The sequence below is a fragment of the Lepidochelys olivacea genome (genome assembly GCF_965140295.1).
Source record: "Lepidochelys olivacea isolate rLepOli2 genome assembly, chromosome: 19".
NCBI classification, from domain to species: Eukaryota; Metazoa; Chordata; order Testudines; family Cheloniidae; genus Lepidochelys; species Lepidochelys olivacea.
The window spans coordinates 16,694,697-16,715,424 of record NC_140429.1 but is presented as its reverse complement, the minus strand read 5'-3'; the positions used below and the strand labels follow the sequence as shown (position 1 = coordinate 16,715,424).

At 42.8% G+C, this 20,728-nt stretch overlaps 1 protein-coding gene across 1 annotated transcript in view; it reads right to left on the bottom strand.

The window, feature by feature from the left end:
- The window catches only part of HIVEP3 (HIVEP zinc finger 3), a 92,289-nt gene extending 72,605 nt beyond the window's left edge, over positions 1–19,684 (bottom strand). The window contains exons 1-2 of the mRNA XM_084652215.1: positions 14,346–19,684; positions 9,873–10,018 (exon numbers count right to left, since the gene is read on the bottom strand). Of these exons, the coding sequence (XP_084508341.1) occupies positions 9,873–10,018; positions 14,346–19,457 (5,258 nt within the window). The 5' untranslated portion in view covers positions 19,458–19,684. The remainder of the gene's footprint in view (positions 1–9,872; positions 10,019–14,345) is intronic.
- Positions 19,685–20,728: the final 1,044 nt, after the last annotated feature.

Sequence of the window (20,728 nt, the reverse complement as noted above, 5' to 3'; positions counted from 1 at the left end):
AGGTGAGCTTCTCTCGCCAGGTTGGGCAGGAAACAGTACATAATATTTCTCAATAGATGCCTGTGGAAAATTAACAGTGAGCTGCACTTTGAAGTTTTTGCCAGAGAGGATGTGGCAGGCAGGCAGACTGACTGTACAACGGAGACATTGTTACTGCGTTAAAAAAAAATAATAATCAGACAATAACCCAGTCTAAATTCTGCATTTGTCTAATTTCCTGGGGAAACAGGAATACACAGCACAGTGAATCCAATTTGACAAGTTAAGTGAGTGGATATTCAGAGCAGAAAAGAGGGGGAAAACACTAACAGTCTTCATCAAAGAACATTAAGCCCTTTCAAAGACATTAAAGAATGAAGCCTCACAACCCCTGTCTGACGTAGGTAAGCATTATCACCCTCATTTTACAGACAAGGAAATTGAAGTTCAGAGGGGAAAGTGACTTCCCAAGGTCACAGTGTGTCTTGGGCAGATTCCCAATTCCTAGTTATCTGTTCTAACCACTAGAGTGCACTGTCTCTAGAATATGCATGTGCAGGAACTGCTCAGTGAAAACACAGGTGGTATTGAAGGAAAGCCTGCCTTGGCACTGTCAGCCACCAGCACATGAGGACATTATTCAGTCTCAGCCCCGGGGGAGAAGATGGAGGAAGTGTCAGGTATCACAGTACTCAAATCATGAATGACACTCCTGTGTATGTGTGTACGCATGCACACATGTGTACTTGGGCATCCACCTGCTTTGATGATAAGAAGCCTACTGAAAACTGTAAATTCCCAGCTCTTTATAATGGCATCCACTCACAGAATGACTGGGCATGTCACTAATGCAAGGAAAATGCAGACTTCATTCCAGCTCCAAGCTCTGACAGAAAATTACAGCACTTCAGAGTATGGAAACACGCAATGAATTTACTGCCATCAGATATTAATAATCTATTTTAAAAGCTAATAACCTGAGGTTACTTCTTACAGAAGCGCTCGTGGAATGCAGACACCATCTGTTGAGTGGCAGGTTTGGTATGCAGCATTGTGTTCCAGCTAGAGCTATCCCACGCTCTTACTGGAAAGGGAAACCGTTAGCTCTCCAAGACAAAGTAATTCTCATCTGACAAATCCAGCCAGCTATTTACAACAAACAGACATACACTGAGATGTGCAGAGCTGGTTTCCAAACATGTCACAGCTCTTCTCTTATTTCTCTGTACCCGTCCTCCCTTCTGGATCTCTCATTTTCCTTTTCCTCTTGCACTTTACTTCCTGCCTTCTACCAGGCTGACTCCTATTCCTAGAAGAAAAGGAGTACTTGTGGCACCTTAGAGACTAACCAATTTATTAGAGCATAAGCTTTCGTGAGCTTATGCTCTAATAAATTGGTTAGTCTCTAAGGTGCCACAAGTACTCCTTTTCTTTTTGCGAATACAGACTAACACGGCTGTTACTCTGATTCCTAGAAGAGTCTTCCTGAATTCATCCACCAAGCGCCTTCTCCCACCACATGCAAATCTACCTCTTGCAACAATCCTGCCTCCATTGTTCTCAGCATTAGTAACTCAGACTCTCCCCTCGCCAGAACCACTGCCCTGTGTCTTGTCTTGTCTGGACTGGAAGCTCTTTGAGCAGAGAACATGCCTTGCTTATATTCTGTAAAGCATAGTGTACATTTATGGTGCTCAGAAGAGGCCTTATCATTTCTGAATGTGTCTGAGCAAGAATGTTTTGTCTCCTACCATGAAATGTAGCACACAGCTCTTCACCCTCCATCCCACCATTACTCATCGGGGCGGGTCTGGGCACTATGAGTCTTGAGAATACACCCAAACGTCAGCTCATTGGTTAAAAAGGGGGGGATGGGAGAATTCTTGCGACAGAGAAGTGGAGGCTGTGCTACGGCTCTTGCAGAGGTTCCAACACTTTGGACTGATCTAATTTTTTGAAATTAGGAATAAAACCAAAACCCAACCCCGCCCCCCCAAACAAAAAAAAACAAACAAACAAAAAACAAACACTTACCCGTAATGGCTGGGGGCTTTCACATCTGCCATGGGTGTTTTGAGGCACTTCCCCAGGGGAGCCCAGTAGGGATTGTGCAATGATGTCCCCTACAAAGGTTTGAAACTCTTGCCCCTTGTGGCTCCAAAGATCAAAGTGCCCCCGCTCCCCACATTTTAAAGTAAATGCTCAAGAGACAGAAATTTTCCAGATTTCAGAGACTTGGGTCCAAGTCCTGCCCCACCACATTTTCCCTTTTCTTTCCTTAAGAAGCAAGCGCACCACAGGCTTCTGGTTTCAACCAAGCAGGGTTCATATCTGCGCACCAGCTGTCTCACATGCCACCCTGAAACACCTGGGGCCTGGTTTTCACAGGTGCTATGTTTCCACAATTTCAAAGCTGTGCAGCTCTGCAGCTCTGAAAATCAGGGGTCCAGCCCTCAACAGCTGGAGGCCCCCCAAATTAATGACACTGATCATTTTGGCCTAATTGGAAAGCTACCATGATGCTCTGTTGAGCTCTCTGGTCGCAGGAACCGCTCCCTTCCCTTGTGAAGTGCCCCACATTAGTGAGAGTTAGGGAAGCCACTTCATTTAATCTTTGAAAAGCAAAATATTACAATAGGAATTCTTCAAGCTGTAATTGCAGAGAGTGTATGCACGACAAACACATTAACATTTAACACTATAAGCGCTTCAGAGACGTGCAGAACCTCACCACAAAGCTGTGCGGAGAAGTGGTGTGTATGAGAGACTGAGCAGGTTTGCAGAGGAAGGAATGAGAATTAGCAACATTCTCTCTCATGCAGATATTAATCCCCCCCGCCGCAATAAAATTTCTCTGTCTTATGCTGATGTCAGCCACGTCAGAGTCCTCCTTAGCTGATACATGGCTCATTATGTGCTCAAGCCTATGTCTCTGGGAAAAATTACTTTAAAAATAAAAAGAAAAGGAGGACTTGTGGCACCTTAGAGACTAACCAATTTATTTGAGCATAAGCTTTCGTAAGCTACAGCTCACTTCATCGGATGCATATGTATATGTGTATGCATCCGATGAAGTGAGCTGTAGCTCACGAAAGCTTATGCTCAAATAAATTGGTTAGTCTCTAAAGTGCCACAAGTACTCCTTTTCTTTTTGCGAATACAGACTAACACGGCTGTTACTCTGAAACCTTTAAAAATAAAACAGGTGAATTCCTTGAGCTCATCTAAGTAGCAAAGGAAACCTAGTGAATTGGGTTCCGTTTGGAGTTGCACATTGCGAAACTTTGTGTGTTTAAAGAAGAGAGTTTCTCTGGGGTAGTGAAACATTTGCACTGTTGTGCCAGGGATTTGCCATGAGGAGTGTCAGCTAGTGTCTGGAACTGCAGTTTCCACAGCCTGTCATAGAAAGGGGATGAGATCATCAAGGAGAAGCCAACCACAGATTACAGGTTGTCCACCAAGGTGAGAAATCACAGGGGAAAAAGCAGTTGAAGGCAGCTAACATGCTCCAAAAAAGATTTTTTTAAAATGTATCCATTAATTAGTAGTGATGTTGAAGTCTGAGAAAACAGCCCCAAGGCTTCTACATTTCCCCTAGACCAAAGGTTCTCAAACTGTGGTCTGTGGACCCCCAGTAGTCTGCGAGCTCCATTCAGGTGGTCCGCGGATAGTTCCCTCTAAGGTGTGGGCCTGGGCGGCCGCATACACGAGAACTAAGGGCCACCCCCCAATTAGTGGAGCCGCGCAGGCATGGCTCCACTAATTAGGTGCTTGGACCCTGGAGAAGACGCACATGTAAGGTGAGGTGGTGACCTTGGGGGGAATAGGAGGTAGGTGGGAGGGGCAGTGGGGTGAGAAGGGGGGTGGGGGAATTTGGGATGTGCAGGGCTGCGGCAGCCAGAGAAAGAGGCGACTTTCCCCAGCTCCAGGGCTGCAGCTGCCGGGGAGAGACCCCCCCTCCTTCCCAGCCTCAGCTCTGTGGCTGCTGTGGCAAGAAAGAGAGCCCCCTCCTTCCCAGCTTCAGCTTGGGGGCTGCCGCAGCGGGGAAGAGAGGGCACATCCATCGCATTCGAATGGTAAGATTACTGATTTTAAAATATGAGTTGTGTGCTTTTATTTGTAGAACAAAAAACCATTAATTATTAAGTTTTCTTTATATAGTGCTTTTATCCAAAGTGCTTTACAATAGTTAGCTAATGGTACAAACAACATTTGGAAAGATCATTAAGTGATCCGCTGAGACCCTCAGCAATTTTCAAGTGGTCCACAAAAAATAAAGTTTGAGAACCACTGCCCTAGACTGAAGGGAAACTTTCTCTGACCAAGCAGGCTGGGTTACGCAGATGTGTGAACCACTTTAATTACAATCCCATCTACAAGTTTGCAGCATGGGGTCTGGAAAACAGCACTGCAAGGCAGAGTAACTTGCAGTTCAACCCTGGGAATTTCTGGGGAGCAACAAGTTTGAATCTCATCTAGTCCTCTAATGATTTGCATTGTACTAGAAAGACAAGGCAGTGGGTTTTGAATTCTTTCAATTAGACATTTAGTCTGTTCAAGGGAGTGGGATGGTGTTTTTAGATTGAAATCATAACCTTGATTCAAAGGACTTCAGGGTTGATGACACTACAGCCATCAGTGGTGAAGTTTTAGTAAAGAGGCTGGATGAAGGAATTAGAACAAGAAGAAGAGTGATCCTAGCAAGGGCCTGAATGCTGCTCTGACTCCCCCAAATCAACCACAACAAGTCTCTAATGCAAAATGAACCCAGACAACATTGCCCTTACAACCAAAGATGTGCAAAAATGAAATGTGATGAGGGTAATTCTTCTTTCACTTATACCAGTGTAAATCAGAAGCAATTCATCTGAAGTCAATGAAAGTACACTGGTGTAAAACCAGAGTAATGAGAAAATGAGACTAGAATCTGGTTAAACTGGTGGAGTTACACACATGTGCTGGTGTAAATCTGGAGTAACTACAGTGGAGTTTTACTGTTTTAAAAGAGGTGTGAATGAGAGGAGAATTCAGCCCATGATCTTCTCCTACAAAGAAAAATAAAGTTTTACCATTAACAACAACAGACGAGCCAGCCCATTTGTGTCTGCTTTCTTGAGAACGCACTTCTGCCTTCCCCTTTTATAAAGTACCAGTTGTATGCGATAGTCTTGTAGAAGCATAAGTGAAAGCTATCAGTGACTAACCAGTTTAGATCTTAGCATTACCTTCCCCACTGCAATCAACTGGTGCAATGAACAAATAGATGCAGTATTGTGAAAGCGCAGAGGGGTTGGCCATGAAACAGTAGAACATATATTGACTGTAACTACTCCCCAGAATATTAGATTTCATCTTGGAAACACTAATGCATAGTAAGCAGGCCAGGTTTCTCCTACCATGACAGACTTCCTTCTTTCAAACCTAGTCAATATCAATGTACAATTTCATGATATAAGATTTCAAAATGGGGACAACACCTGTGAAATACTGAAGTGTATTGATGAAGATGATACAGAATCACTGAGGAATCATGACACTGCTCCCAAACTAGCATTGATCCACTAGACCTTTAAAGATCATTTTCATTGTTCCAAATCACTTCAGTGTCTTTCAGTCAAACACCATGCGGGTGTTTTTATTATCTCTGCAAGAAGTATCAGCTGTGGCATGGCCTTTTCATGCAAAGGCCACTTGAGAGACACTGTATTAAGAGAGCTAAATACACACAGTGGCAGTCTCTGAGCTCAGAAAAATGAATGACACCAGTTGTTGTACAGTAAGGCCCTTCATAGGACAGGTTTGTGTATGCTGGGTGAAAGTTTGGTGCAGTTGCAGATTCATGGCTGTATATAAATTCTTAAAAAGAATGGGGAGTACTCGTGACACCTTAGAGACTAACAAATTTATTAATAAATTTATTTAATAAATTTGTTAGTCTCTAAGGTGCCACAAGGATTCCTCGTTCTTTTTGCTGATACAGATTAACACGGCTACCACTCTGAAACTTATAAATTCTTAAGAATTTTCAGCATTAAGAGTGAAATCCAGCAGCTGAAACTACTGGCCAAATGGGTTTCAGTTTTGGGGTTTGTTCTCTGAAGTGGAATTAGTTCTGGTTTGAAAGTTCTGATTGACAGCTCTGGGGATAAGTCCTTTGTTCAGCTCCAGGTAAAGTACAGGCAGAACCAGACAAGTTTCACTCATACTCCCAAATAGACCTGAACCCTGACATGGTGAAAAGCATAGGCTGAGATTTCAAAGAAGCCTAAGGAAGTTAGATGCCTAAATCCCAATAAAATTCAATGGGAGTTGGGCGCTTTGCTCCCTTAGGTTCATTTAAAAATCACTGTCATAGCCCAGACTCTTGTGGCTCACTTAGTTCTTATCTTGTCTTCTGAGGCAGCCAACAGGGGTCCAATTAACGGCCTTGTGGTGATATGAAGAGCTACTTATTAGGGGATGGGCCCGAGACCCAAAACATTTCACACAGTCCACTTTTTGGTCACCACCATGCTGCTGTGATCCAGAGGGGAACATTTCTGTCCCTTATCTTTAGATTTTGAATACAGTCATGAATGAAACCTTCAGGGCAATGTTCAGCATCAACAAAACTTCGGTTCTGAATCAGAACTTCTCTGAAGTTCAAGAGCATTTGGATCTGGAGCTCCAGTTTGGGACCATCTCTGTTAAAAAGTCCCCTGGAGGTAAAATGCAACAAAACCAGCCATCAGCCTCTCAGAACTGCCAGAGAGACATTGTAAAGTATGGCTACAACACTACATGTTTTAAAGTGAGTGACATTGGGGCAAGTCGGACTGTCAAACGTGGGGTCTGTAGACTCTCACAGATTCACTGTAAGGTTTGTTTAGTTCATCACTCTTGTACTTTAAGATTGGCTAATGGGTAATGGAAATCTTGAGGTATAGCTCTGATTCCCCTGTTCACTAGCCAAGCAATAAGATTCTAGTTAGCAGGCTGGGCAGCAGCTGGGAGGCAGCACTCTAAATGATGTAGTTGTGGGAAGAAGTTGAATGGTGAAGCCAAAGAGTAATAGCAGTATGGAGGGAGGCGAGTGCTGACAGCAGCAGTGAGAATGAGAGAGGAGTCTGAAGAAAGAAAGAACCAGAGAGAGACAAAGAGAGAGCTGGAGTGAGAGAGATGCAACAAGCTCAGCTTTTGTGGGAGCAGCATCTTGAATTGCTTTGCAGTGACTCTCTCCGGTTGACCCACAAGAAGCATTAAAAAGCTCCCAAAAGATCTGCGACCAACCATGGTTGGTTAGTAGGATGGGTCTGGCCAATACTATAGGACCAGGGTGAGGCAAAGAGATGAAGGGGAAAATAAGGGAAAGAGGGTATTGTCCCTTTGAAAAAAAACACAGTGAGATAACTTCTTTGGGGGAGTGGGTAACCAAATTCTGAAAAATAATCCCAGCAGACTGAGTGTGAAACCACTTATATAGTACTGAAGTCCCTGTAGAACCCTCTGAAGGCTGGTCACTTCACTGGTAGAAAGTGTCCTGAGAAGAGTCACTTTGCCAAGCAAGAATGTAAAGTGTGTTAGGGGCTAATTTGTTCCATATCAACAGCTGCACTGGTATGATAAGACATTGACCACTGAGTGTTCCCATAGTATCTCCGGTGAACCACTTTCCCCGTGCTGACAATCAGAGCTCTGAGCAGAGCCTTTACTCTATAATTTGGAGGTAATATTTTAGCACCCATTTCTGATGTGCTGCATCACTGATTATGCTTGGGAGTAAGCAGCTGTCATCTTCTCTTCTATATACAGAAGTATGGCTTTTTTGGGTCAATTGTACTGCTGTTTTGAAATAAAATGTAAGGTTATTTCAGGATGAGTAATACATTCATTGATGTTATGTTACACAGAGCATGTTAAAAAGAGTTACTTTGTTTTGTTTTTTAAAGAGTGTAAAGTTTTAAAAAATGTGGTTACGAGACTGGATTTCGCTCAGTATTGGGGAACATAGGTCTTTCAATTAAGCCCTGAGTGGGACACCTACAGTTCATTTCCCTACTGTTTAGAGCAGAATTCTCTTAAAATGGGTCACTCTGGGAGAGAGACTCCTGTGCTGATCTGTGTAAAGTAGGATGAATTTCAGCCACATCAGATTGTCCTTCTGCTTGATCACAGATGACAAGGTATCTAACTCCCAGAATATAAGTTTCCCTTTGAGATTCCTAGTTCCAAGAGGAACCAGTAATGGAGGTGCTTCATGTGTTTAAAGATAATAACATTCAAGATCATTTGTCCATGAGAAATTCATTCGCTACACAGAAGTAACACCACCATGCCTAAACAAGAGTATTTGCACAGTATCTTCCACGTGTGGCTTTGCTCCCGTCCCCTAGCCTGCCTTCTAAATCCTGGGAACTCACTCATTCTGAAGGGTGCTAATTAATAAACATTGAGTTGCTAGCCACAGAGTTCAAGATGAGATGTTATTATTTGTTTGCTCTTCTATACCTCTCTGCATGGATCTACCTCTCAATGCCATTGCCTACATCTATGCAAGCTGAGTTGACTTGTAAATTTGATGGCATACATTTAAGCAAGAGAGGGATTGCTTGAACTGAACCTAATGGTAAACTTTCATTAAGCCCTCTTTTGGTTTACATATTTTGATCCGCATCCCTGACACAACAAAGTCTTTTCCAACCAGACAAAACCAAGAGGACTCACCATCTCCCAGCAGGACTGACCTATCCTGCTACAAGCTTCTGAAGGTTTTTTTGCCCCTTTGAAATACATAGGACGTAGGATTCTTAATTGTATCCCGTTGATGTACTACTTGTTAACTGATTTTTATTTTTCAAAACATAATCAGAAATATTAAGCGAGTGCAAGAGAGTGTAATGAATTACCATGAAGTAAGAACAGATTATAGAGCAAATTTAGAGCTTTTGGTTGGAACTACGCTGGTAGCTAAATCAGATAGTTGGGAGTGAGCCCAAACAAGCATATATAAAGCAATCCTACTGTTGAGCATTTGACTTGTGTAAAAACAATTGGTCAATTGGCCAGTCAAATATTACGAAATAATGTAAAAAATGGTCAAATATTTTAAAGCATTAATTTATTAGTACAGTAACAACAGTAACAAAAAAGAGCAAGACATTATGGTCGGCAGTAGGCTTAGCATTGGATTCTTATGCCTAATTACAAAAAATAAGTTACTTAACCAAGGTACTTTAACTCAGAAAAATACAAAACAATGAAGTTCTAAAAAAATTAAAGAATGACACCATCCAAAAGGTAGGCTGCTGCCTATATCAGGACATTCTTGGAATATTTGACAATATTTCATGATGGCCAAATAATAAATAAGTGATCAACTGACATTATTTGACTAGTCAATTGACCAGTTTGCTAAGCCTATGCAATCTATCCTTTCAACTCCCCAGCAAAAAAATCCCAGCATCAGAAAAGATCATTCCAATTCCTTCATCATACAGGTAAAACAACTAACAAGAACTTTATTTTGATCTGAAGACTCTGAAAAGAACTAGGAAATATGGTATCATCTCCACTGCAATCCATCATCTCCTCCAACAGAGACAGCTGCAGGAAATATCTGCACTCTTCAGCTGTCTCAACTGAACCACCTGCAGAGCAGTGCTAAAGAAGTGCTTGCTAACTTGAAGACCAACTCAGGAAAGAAACTGAATCCAGCCTGAATTATGTATAAATCTCAAGGGTGTTTGGTTTAAGGTGGCTGTAGAAAAATAAAAGGGAACTGCTCATGTCGATCTATACCTGGCCATCCCCTGCTGATATCCACCAGACACCTTTACTGACTTGACTTTGTTTTTACTGATAGCTCTTATGCAACAAGCTGTAATAAAAGTCTGAAAACAAAATGAGATACTTACCCGCCTTCAAAGATCTTGATCCTGGCTGGCTCCCCTCTTTTGGAAATGGGAGCCTCTTCTTCTGATTTGCCTCTTTTATCCTCTTCCTTCTCAGCTCTAGTTAAATCTTTTCGACCTTCATTGGAAAGGAGTGAAGGCAAATGAACCTATCTCCCCAAAAGAGCAAAACAATCATTTGTTACATTTCAAATGGCTCTAACAAACACACAGACCATATACACTGGGTTCCCTCAGATAGAGAAGTTTCAGAGTAGCAGCCGTGTTAGTCTGTAGAGAAGGCAACCTACCACATGTGGTACTGACTATGATGATTGTACCTAGTATCTATGACTTACATTTTCAAATATGCTCTCAAATTCTGGATCTTGTCCTCTGTTTGATATGTCTTATTTAGACTGAACTTTTAAGGGTGGGGAATGTGTTAAAGTACCATGTAAATTAACAACAATTTACATATTTTATTGTAAAAACAATAATTATTAACAAATATTTAAGAATTACATCCCTCTTGTAACGTGGGTCTATACAGTTATCTTCATTTCACAAATCTGAAAACTGAGGCATAGACAGATGAAGTGTCTTGTCTAGGGTCACTCAGTGAGTCAGTGGCAGTCGGGAATAGAAATCAGGAGACCTCTAAACTTTGTATGAACCGATGGTTACTGAAAGCTCTTGGGTGACTTCCTTTCAAGAAGAACAAAGCTAGCCAAGGGCTCGGCACCCTCACCGCCACAAATATAATGCCAACAAAACCTGTTTCTCCTTCTCCCCCGAGAGATTCTAAAAGTGAAGTTTTCTCTTCTTCCCACTGCTAAGCATGAGGCCCTTTGCTTTGTCATACACCCAAGCATAAAGACAGTCACACAGTGACATGCCATTTAGCGGGACTGTAAATCCTTATGTTTACACCATGCAGATTTAAACCTTAGTTCTGTGCTCTGTGACTCAATCTGTTCTAAGAAGAGCAAGACTCTGCATCTGGACCTCGTTATGCTACTTCAAGGAGCTCTGTGTGACATTATATTTTGGTGACATGACAAAGTTATGAGTTAACAAAACATTTTCTTTCACATTATCCACAAAGGTTTGAAAGAGCAAGGCAAGTTAGCTTTCACCTGAACTACATTTACTCTGTGTACACAGCAGCACAGAGTGACTTCATTTTGTGGATATTGCCATTTCATGCTCAATGTATCATCCATAGCATTAAACTGTGTCCCAGATGACCAACAGTTTACTTCTTGGGGGAAGGTTGGGGGTGGCTTGTGAGAAGTTTCACTATGGTATGTTATTGCAAACTACCATCGGATTACTAGACAGAGGAAGAAAGATCTACCACAGAGAAGTGATATGACACTTGGCAAATCACTTAGGCCAAAGTTTTCAAAATTGTCCACTAATTTTGTGAGTCCAGCTTGAGACACTCAGCCTACATCTACACAGCAAAAAAATCCCCACAGCACTGAGTTTCAGAGCCTTGGTCAACTGACTTGGGCTTCTAGGGCCCATGCTGTGGGGCTAAAAATAGCAATGTACATATTCGGGCTTGGGCTGGTGCCTAGGTTCTGAAAGCCGAGGGTCTCAGAGCCCAGGATCCAGCCCAAGCCCAAATGTCTACATTACTATTTTCAGCCCAAGAGCATGGGCTGTAGGAGCCCAAGTCAGTTAACCCATGCTCTGGGACTCACTGCTGCGGGGATTTTTTTGCTGTGTAGACGTACACTTAGGGTGCTGAGAACCTAATGAAGTCAGTGGGAACACAGATGATCAGCACCTTTGAAAATCAAACCTTAGATGTCATGATTTGAACATCCAAAGTTAATGAAACTTTTCTGCAAGTTTTCACCTTAACTTTTTCTATGCCCCAGTTTCACCATTTGTAAAAGAACAGTAATAATATATGCCATCACAAATGTAGCGTTAGGCTTAATATATCAATGTTTTTGAAAGGGCAAGATATAAATGGACAGATGGAAGGCCCTAGACAGATGTAAAATAAATTATACAGTTGCTCTTTTACTATTATTGCATATCATTTAGAAAGTGTGCATGCTCACTAAGCAGTTTAGCTAGTCATGAAGCTATTTGCAGAGCAGTCTACTCTTGCTTCAAACTTCACCAGCTTGGTAAATCTCCCTGAGACTGAAAAATCAAGCCAAGTCTGAACACCGTAAGCTATGTACTACAGCTTACTAGTAACTGACTGTATGTCCCATTGTATTAAAGACTATGGTTTATATTAACTTTTCTATTGTATTACCTGACAATGTATAGTTATATAAAGAGGATTTTTAAGGAAAATAATTACAAAGGTGCAGACTGAAGCCTGAACTTTCAGCCCCTTGACTGAGGCAATTGGAACCCAGCTATTGTTGACCACAACTTCCTGGGTAGCCAGGAAACTGTCCCTGGGAATCTTTCTCAATAACATGTAAATGAGCAGGCTTTAGAATTTCACTCCTACTGAACATTTGATTAAAAATCACTTTTTTTCCTCCATTGAATTAAATACGATTTGTGCTAATACTATCCCATTTAAGCAGAGGTTACTAATATAAACTAAGGTAAGCCATTTCCTCAGAAGACACATCAATAAAGCAGCCATCCCAATTTAGTGTGTCCCAGCTGAACACAGTAAACTTAAAAACATATTTTACACATACACAGCACCTTTCATCATGACACATTTTACAAATATATACATACACCACCAGGACATGGTAGCGGCTTTGGAGTGGGATACATATATAAGAGAGAGCACAACAGTGCAGGGAGGTGAATTTTGTAGATACACCAGGGCAAATCCCCATCTCTTGCAAAATGCATCATGACCACTTTAATATCCACCGGGGCTTTCTTTTTAAGGTTTTGGCAAAAAGATCTTTAATCCATTTGGGGGAAACCGCATGTAATGAAATATCTCTGTCTTGAGGATTGAGAGTTGTGTCATCCCTGTCTAGATTTTAACCTATGATTACAGGGAAACCAGATATTTTAAACCTGATGTGTAGGTCATCTTTCCCAGCACAGCCTAAAAGCACTACTCTGTGTATGTGAGAACCCACAGCCCATGTCAAAGTCAACCGGAGGGTGGGTGGCTCAGCATTTCTCAGAATGAGGCCCATAGTTGGTAATATACATTAAGACTTTTTGGGAAGAAAGATGCAGCATAAGGATAAAGTATTTGTTATTGTTATTATAACACACATAGTGAGTGTCTCCTGGTTCCTGGAAATCATGTCTTGGGGGTTTCTGCAGGATATTGATGGAACTGCTGAAAAGAAATATGGTAACTCTGGTGTGTATTTTAAGACATATTTATAAGCAGCAATTGCAGCTGACATTACAATAAATTCAATCTTCAGGGTTCATTTTGCGATTCAGAAATAAAACAAACAATCCGGCAATACAAATTGGGTTGAAATGACTACCAAATTGCAAAAATTTCAGAGCAATTCTGTTTGCTAATCTGTATAATAATGACCTGGATTAGGGATTTGTATAGTTTGGTATTAACTGAAAATAGTATGTGCTATGCTCTGGAATCCTCCTTCCCCTCCCCGCCACCAAAATGAGGGGGAAAGCACCGTGTGGTAACCAATAGCATCTCCCAGACCCAGAGGCCCACATGGCGTCCCACTGACTTGAGTGGAGCTCTGCACAGTCACCGGGCTCTGCCCGTGTGAAGCAGCTTGCATGACTGTGGCATGGTGGGTTAAGAATATAAAACAGGTTTGTCTTACTTCTTTTAACTCTTTTCAGGGTTTAGGGTCAATTTTACAGAAGTATTTAGGCCCTTAAAGATGCAGATAGGCACCTAGTGGCATATAAGGACCAGAGTGAGTTAAGTGCCTAACTCCAATTGATTTTTCAATGGGAGTTAAGTGCCCAAGATGTTTAGGTGCTTTAGTAAATCCTATGACGTGCCTATCTGCATCTTTAGGGTCCTAAATATCTTTGTAAATCTGGCCCTGAGTACTTTTGAGCGTTCAGATACCATGGTGATGACTGTGGGATAGGTAGGTACACTTACAGATGGAATCCCATTACCTAAAACATCTGTACCTATACACGAGTTTGTTTTTTATTAACATTTCACAAAATAAAAAAAAATAACTTTTATAATTTTTTTTAAAAAACTGAAATATCAAGGCATCAAGGCAAATATAAGTGTCATCTTTTGTGCTTAGTACTGGTAGTTCAACGTAAGGAGGCGATCACATACTGCTCTGCTGATTGCCAGACAAGTAGACACAGAATTTTATAATATCCTGCCATAAAGCAGTTTTGCCAGTGTCTTTTGGCCAAGAGCGTGTTTTGCGTTCTTACGCACTCCCACTGTCCCACGGAGGGTAAGCATTCACCAGGATGAGAAAGAGATGCACAAGGAGCCCCTACTAAATTAAGACCTCTCCTCCCTCCATTTCTGCCCCCCGCCCACATAGATAGGAGGAAAGCCAACACTTTTCTTACCTCTGTCATTTTTGGCTTCCTGGAGCTGGACGGCACAAGCCTGCCTGTCTCTGGACGTGGAGCGGTAGCCATGGTATAGATTTCTTTGCACACCTTCTGCTTGGATCTCAGGAGTGAGAGGGCTGCTTTAGTAGATATACCTGGGAGGTTGGGATTATACAAGCTAATGCACCAGCTGGCATACACTGAGGACCTTCCGTCGACTTGCTGGATGTGATTTGGCTTTATGTAGTTTAAATAGCACCAACTGACATTAGTAGTTGTGTGGAGACTGGGGAACTGAAGTACCTTCTTCAGATCTGTACCTTCTCGAGACTTCATTGCACTTTGCGTGACGTCGAAATGAGGCGCTGGGCTCGGAGGATTGGGTAGGGGGTGTTCTGCTAGCTCTTTGGAGTCTTCCTTCTTCACTGTTTGCAAAGGTGTCTTGCTTCGGAACTGCTTGCCAGCTTGTGGTGTGTATTCCTCCAGTGCCTCAAAGCTCGAAGCACCTGAATGTGGCAAGGCTGGTGGCATAATACTTGGGATTTCCTTTGGCTCAGACTGCTTTGAGGACAAACTAGGTGGAGTTTCAACCTCAAGTCGGCCTTGGCTCTCTGGCAGAAAGTGAGATATATCCTGCTTTTTCCCCTCCTCTATTGCACTGGACGGCTTCACCACTTCCAACTTTTCTTCCACTTCAGAGACTTCCTCCTCTTTCACTCTTTTCTGCTGCTGTGTTTCCATCGTCAGCTCCAAGCTACCAGCTGGAGAGAGCATCCGCTTGCTTCCACCAACTGTTGATGAGCCTCCTTCCAATCCCAGGACACTTTCTGATGGGGAGGTGAGTGGCATATAGCCCTTCCTTTCTGGTAATGGCAATGGCACTCTGAGATATGGAGTCTGGAAGATGCTTCTTTGATCCTCTGTGATCATCTGTGCCAAATCGAAGCCTATTCCATGAACGTCAGAGCTGCACACCAGGGCACCTTTGGGTTGGCGATCATCAAACTTCGGAAGGACAATAGAAGATGGACTACACTGGGACTGAGTGACTAGGATTTGAGAAAGAGTAGTATACATTGCACTCCCATAGGTTGGCATGTTAGTCTGAATGCGAACGGGGACTACAAGTGATACCATAGGAGCCGGACATGTAGGAACCATCAGCTGAGATGTGGAGACTGAGGCTGAAGGGCTGGTTGTGCTGGTCAAAGGATGTAACCTGCTGTCAGAGCTGTACTCTGTGCATGGAGAAAGGCTGGAGGCTCCTGCTGGTGGAGAGACACTGGATTTGATCTGTGGTAAATGGCCACCAACCTCACTCGGCAACGGGAGAGCAAACGGAGACTGTAGAGGTAGAAAAAATGCAGAAGGGAGCGGTGAGGAGCCTGGGTAATGGACAGGTAAGAATGAAGCGTGCTGCCTGTATGGTACTTCTGCTGGATGTGACATTAATGGAGGGACAACGTGAAGCTGGCCTGGGTGGAGAAGAGCCTGCTGAAGAGGAAGTGGTGGTGTCTGAAATATAGAGGGAGGAATCTGTGGCATAGGAAATTGAGCAGAGAGGATGTCGGACACAGTATGAGTGGAGAAGAGCTCTGCAGACTGTCCTGGCTGCGACAGAAGGTGCTGGAAAGGGAAGAGAGATACTTGTGGGGACATACGCTGTTTTTCATGCAGTGCTAGTTGTGGCATCGGATGATGAAACACCTGCAGAGCCTCAGAGTATGGCTGGCTGTACACAGGCTGAGGGCTATCTTTTGGCTGACTCTTATCACCATGTGGGGATGAGGACAATGAAGATGTAGGCTGATGGGGCAAACTGGTGGCAGGAGATTTACTGGAAGAAGGTAATAGTTCTTCTGTCTCTTGCCTTCCTTTTGGGGCTGAGTCTGGCTCATGCTCTGGATGACTGGTAAGAGATGCTTGCCTAACCAGAAAGCACTTCCTCCTCTCCTGTGGAGCCGAGGAAACTGAAGGGCCAGGTATTGAAGCAGAAGAAGATGACAAGCTTCCATAGTCAAATGATTTACTACGGGGCTCCGACATCTGAGAAGGATGAGACACATTAGGGGTCTGCTCAGAAGCAGATCTTCGCATTTCCCTGGAATGATGATGGTGGCTCGGTACCATTAACATATGTGAGCCAATGCCAAGGGGTTTAGTATGGGATTCAGAGGGCTGGCTGACAGCCTCGGATTTACTGTATTCTTCACGATCAAATGAAATGGAATGGCTGGAGCCATGGGATATACTACTTTCCTGACTTGGACTTCTCGTCAGGGAGACGGACTCAAAACTGGACTCTCCAGAAGACTGAGCCATTTCTGCCAGCCGCAGCCTTTTCTTTTTTGGCGGGAGTTTCTCGGCAGGAAGTTGGGAGAGAGTTTGGCTTCTCTGAGGCCACTGAAATTCCTCAGTTTTTTCTGGCTCTTTAGGAGGTGGCTCAGGCTCGGTTTCAGGTCTATCAGGCTCTTCAGTGACAAGAATCTCAGGGACCTGGATGTTGGGTTGGCGTACCAGCTTTGGCTGCAGGGAATGAGGTGGCCTATTGTGCTGCATTGCTGGCTGAGATGAGTACTGGGTTAAAGGTTTTTCTTCTGCTTCCAAGCCACTCAGCTGTTCTATAGAATCAGACTTCTCGAAGGAACTTGTATGCTGGATGACAGAGATCTCTTTTGAAGTTTTTCTTCTCTCTTTGCTTTCTGTACTAGAAACTGGCTTTGTAGTTCTGGAGAGAAAGCCAGCACTAACTTCAGTGAGCGGGATGGCTTTACCTGTATCAACTGGTGACTTAATGGACTCACGGGGTAAGTTCAAAGCAACATCCGATGATGCTGGGTTAGCAAACTGACTTACTGGCCTCATGCTGGATGAGGGAGTTTCAGGCAACTCAAAAGCTGGAGGGTCCTCATCGTCACCAAGGCTCTTTTCTTTTCGTCTTTTTCTGAGTGGAGTAAGCTCTAAACTGGTCCCCAGCTTGTAATGCATCATCTGCGGCCATGTATCAGGATCCACAAGACTTTTCTCAGCTTCTGAAGAGGTATGGGAACTGGAAGAATGAGGCTTTGAGATCTGAAGTTCTGAACAGTAATATTTCTTATGCGCTTCATAATTATCCCTTTTCTTGTAGCGAGCACCACAGATATTACACTCATAAATGAACCCTTTAACTTTCGGACCCTTCCTTGACTTTCTCGTCAGATCACTTTCCTTGATTTCTTGTTCCTCGGCAGGTTTGGAAACGGTTTCTTTGCTTACTGAGCTAACCTCCTCTGAACCATATTCCATTCCCAAAGGTAGCTCAATAGCTGGTTGTCGTTTTAGCATTCGAGGATGTGAAGAAAACACTTGACTGCGGCTTACGACATCAGATTCCATGATGTGGTCATCAAATGAATAACTACCTCTAAAGGTCTGAGGGGAGCTTATAGTGCAGGCAGCAGAAGGCATTGAATGGCTTCTTAGGAGAGGCACTGTCTCTGTGGCACTGTGGGATTGCTGAAGGGATAACAATGATTGTTCAGGCTTAATTTTTTCACCATGAGATGTCAATGATTTTGATGCATTCAACTGGCTACTGGAACCAGACTTGCTGTCAAACTGAAATGGTTCTCTATATGCACCAGACTTTGGAGATTCAATGCTGCTACGTCTAGATAAAGAACTTCTTCTAGGCTTCACACTATCTATTTCACTGGTATCTACAACAGCTTCATTAATTGTAATTAGCTTAGTGATGTGTTCAATAACCTGTGTTCTGGGCACAGACAATGGTACCATGCTAGGCTTATCTTCAGTGGACACGTGTGGAAACCCCTGGGTTGTGGTCGCAGCTAACATTGCTGTCCTTTGCCCAATTCTCCCACATTTCCCAAAAATAATTTCTGCATAAGATTTTGCATTTGTATTTGGTGGGCTGATTTGTTGTTCTGCACTTTCTGATCGCGAGAAGTAGCCTGACTCTGTACTTCCTTTACTGCCAGGGCTAAGGAACGCCTGCTCATCTATCACCTTCTTCCTTTCACTTAATCGGAGTGCAAGCTTCTGTTTTATAGTATGTGTATCTTCCGATTTGTGGCTCAAAGCATGATCAGATGAGGGCTCCACAAACTGCATGTTGTCCTCAAGAGACTGAGACATACTGGAATGGGATAATGAACACCGGTCGTGGCTGGAACCTTGGCTTCCTAGACTATGCAAACTACTAGATAACAGGGTGTGCTTTCGCCGGGGTGATAGTTCTACTGAATGACCTGACATTGCACCTGTCTCCTCTTCTGAATCTGTGCTTTCTCCTTCAGTAGGTTCTTCAAATTCCTCCCCACCGATCCTTTCCATTTCCAAACTGGAAGGATACATCTCTGCTCCAATTCCTGAGGCCAGCCCCGCTTTTATTCTATGAGCATGAGACTTCCTATGTTTATACAAATTGCTTTTAGTCTTAAAAGAAAAGCCACATGGAATGCAAGGGTATGGCCGCTCACCTGTGTGTGATCTGATATGTTTCTGGAGAACACTTGGCTTTGCACAAGGCCTACTGCAGTACTGACAAATGTATTTGCCTGGCTTCTGCGGTTTCTTCTCCTTCTTGTGCACTTCCTCAGTTTGTTTTAAGGAAACTTGGGAAGGTCGAGGGATATAGACTTTTTGAACGGATGGCATGTCCTCTCCAGGAAGGATTGGTGAATGGGAAGGTATGAGCTGGCTGTGATGAGAATGAAGCCCAGGTGACGAAAAAGAGCCAGAAGGACCCGGTCTTACTGGATCGACTAGCTGCCATGTGGGCCCTTCAAGGATCTGCTCTGGTTTTCCAGGAGACATAAATGCTGGTGACAGTGAATGCTGCTGAAGCTGTGAAACGTGAGGAGCGTGCTCCAAAGAGGAATGCTTGGGTTGCTTCTGACTTCCAATTTTCTCCTGAGATTCCTCTCTTGGAATTGGCAAGGAGCCAGAAAAGTGCTGCAGCGATCTGATATCAAGAAGAGGGGTTGCTTGTGAAGACGTAGAGCTGCCCTGATACGTAGAGGCAGATGAAATACTGGAGTGGAAAGCCTCTCCTTTGGTAAGCCTCTTTCTGGGACTTTCCTCAGCCTTTTTTGTGCTTTTCTGGCTTTGTTCAGGATCCATGACCTTAAAAGGGTCTTTGAATGCTATTTTGGGCAGGTTTTGGCAGGCTTCATTTATGAATAATAAAGGTCTCCTCTGTAGATTCCCTGCTTTGCCTGCATTTGCTATGAAGCTGGAGCTACCAAGAGATGGTTGTTGATATAAGATTTTACTAAAGTATCACTAGTTGCTATTTGATTCAAAAAAATGTTTCAGGGTCAATAAAGTTCACATTGGTAATGCATGACAAACTACTTCAAAGAGAGAAAACTGTCCAAAACTTTTAGTCCAAATGTTTTCCTTGTGAACTTGGTTAAGGCTTTAAATCTTGCCATTTTATTTCAGTTGACAGTGGCAAGCCTTCAAAGTCAAGAAGCAACCCACAATGTGTCTCTTGTTTGTTATGCAAACCTTTGAAAACTTGAGACTTTAGTGCTCATCACATAATCATCGTTTTCCTTTACAAGGAAAATAACACTGAATGGTGTGTGTTCCCCGTGTCTTCCTGCTCTTCCACTTTTGAGTTCAAAGGCCTCGAAAAAGTATTCCCCACATTTCTGTAATCACATTAACCAAGACACAAATTACTGCAGCATTCATATTTCACCAATGAAATACTGTTATATTTTTATAGAGGATAACAAACATTCTATACAAAAGAAAATTCATAATAGTTCAACTAATTCTTACCATTTTTAACATTTTGAGTGACAATGCAAACCTAAATATTACTGCTGTGAAAACTCAGGGATCTACTCTCTCTTCACTACATGCGTACCCAGGCACTGTAACAGTAACTGAAGCTAGAGGGATACAAACAACTTGAAATCTAGTCACAGTATTTTTAAAAAAAATGAGTTAAAAGTCATTTCAGATCTTACAACTGCTTGACTTCTCCCACAACCCCTGCCAATTTTTATAGTTTTATAATCACATTTTCCTACCTAATTTAATGGACTATCCAAAGAAAACCATGGAACTAAGTACATACAAAGTGTTACCAAATGCACCAAGTAAATACACTGAAAAACAGAGAACAATCTCTCTCCTTCTAAGTCTCTTAATGTTGCAATAATCTTAGGTGTCACTAGTAATAGCAGTACGTAAAAAAAATCATACAGAATATGGTTTTCTTAAATTGCTTGTGTCCCTTTAAGTAAACTCCCTGAGTTTATCATTTTTTTCTAATAGATAATGACATGGAGACTTATTTTAGTGCTGCTCCTGTCAGATGCCCATATCTCAAATATGGGGTTGCTCACATTGGCATTGTGTGCGTAAATGCTAGGTTT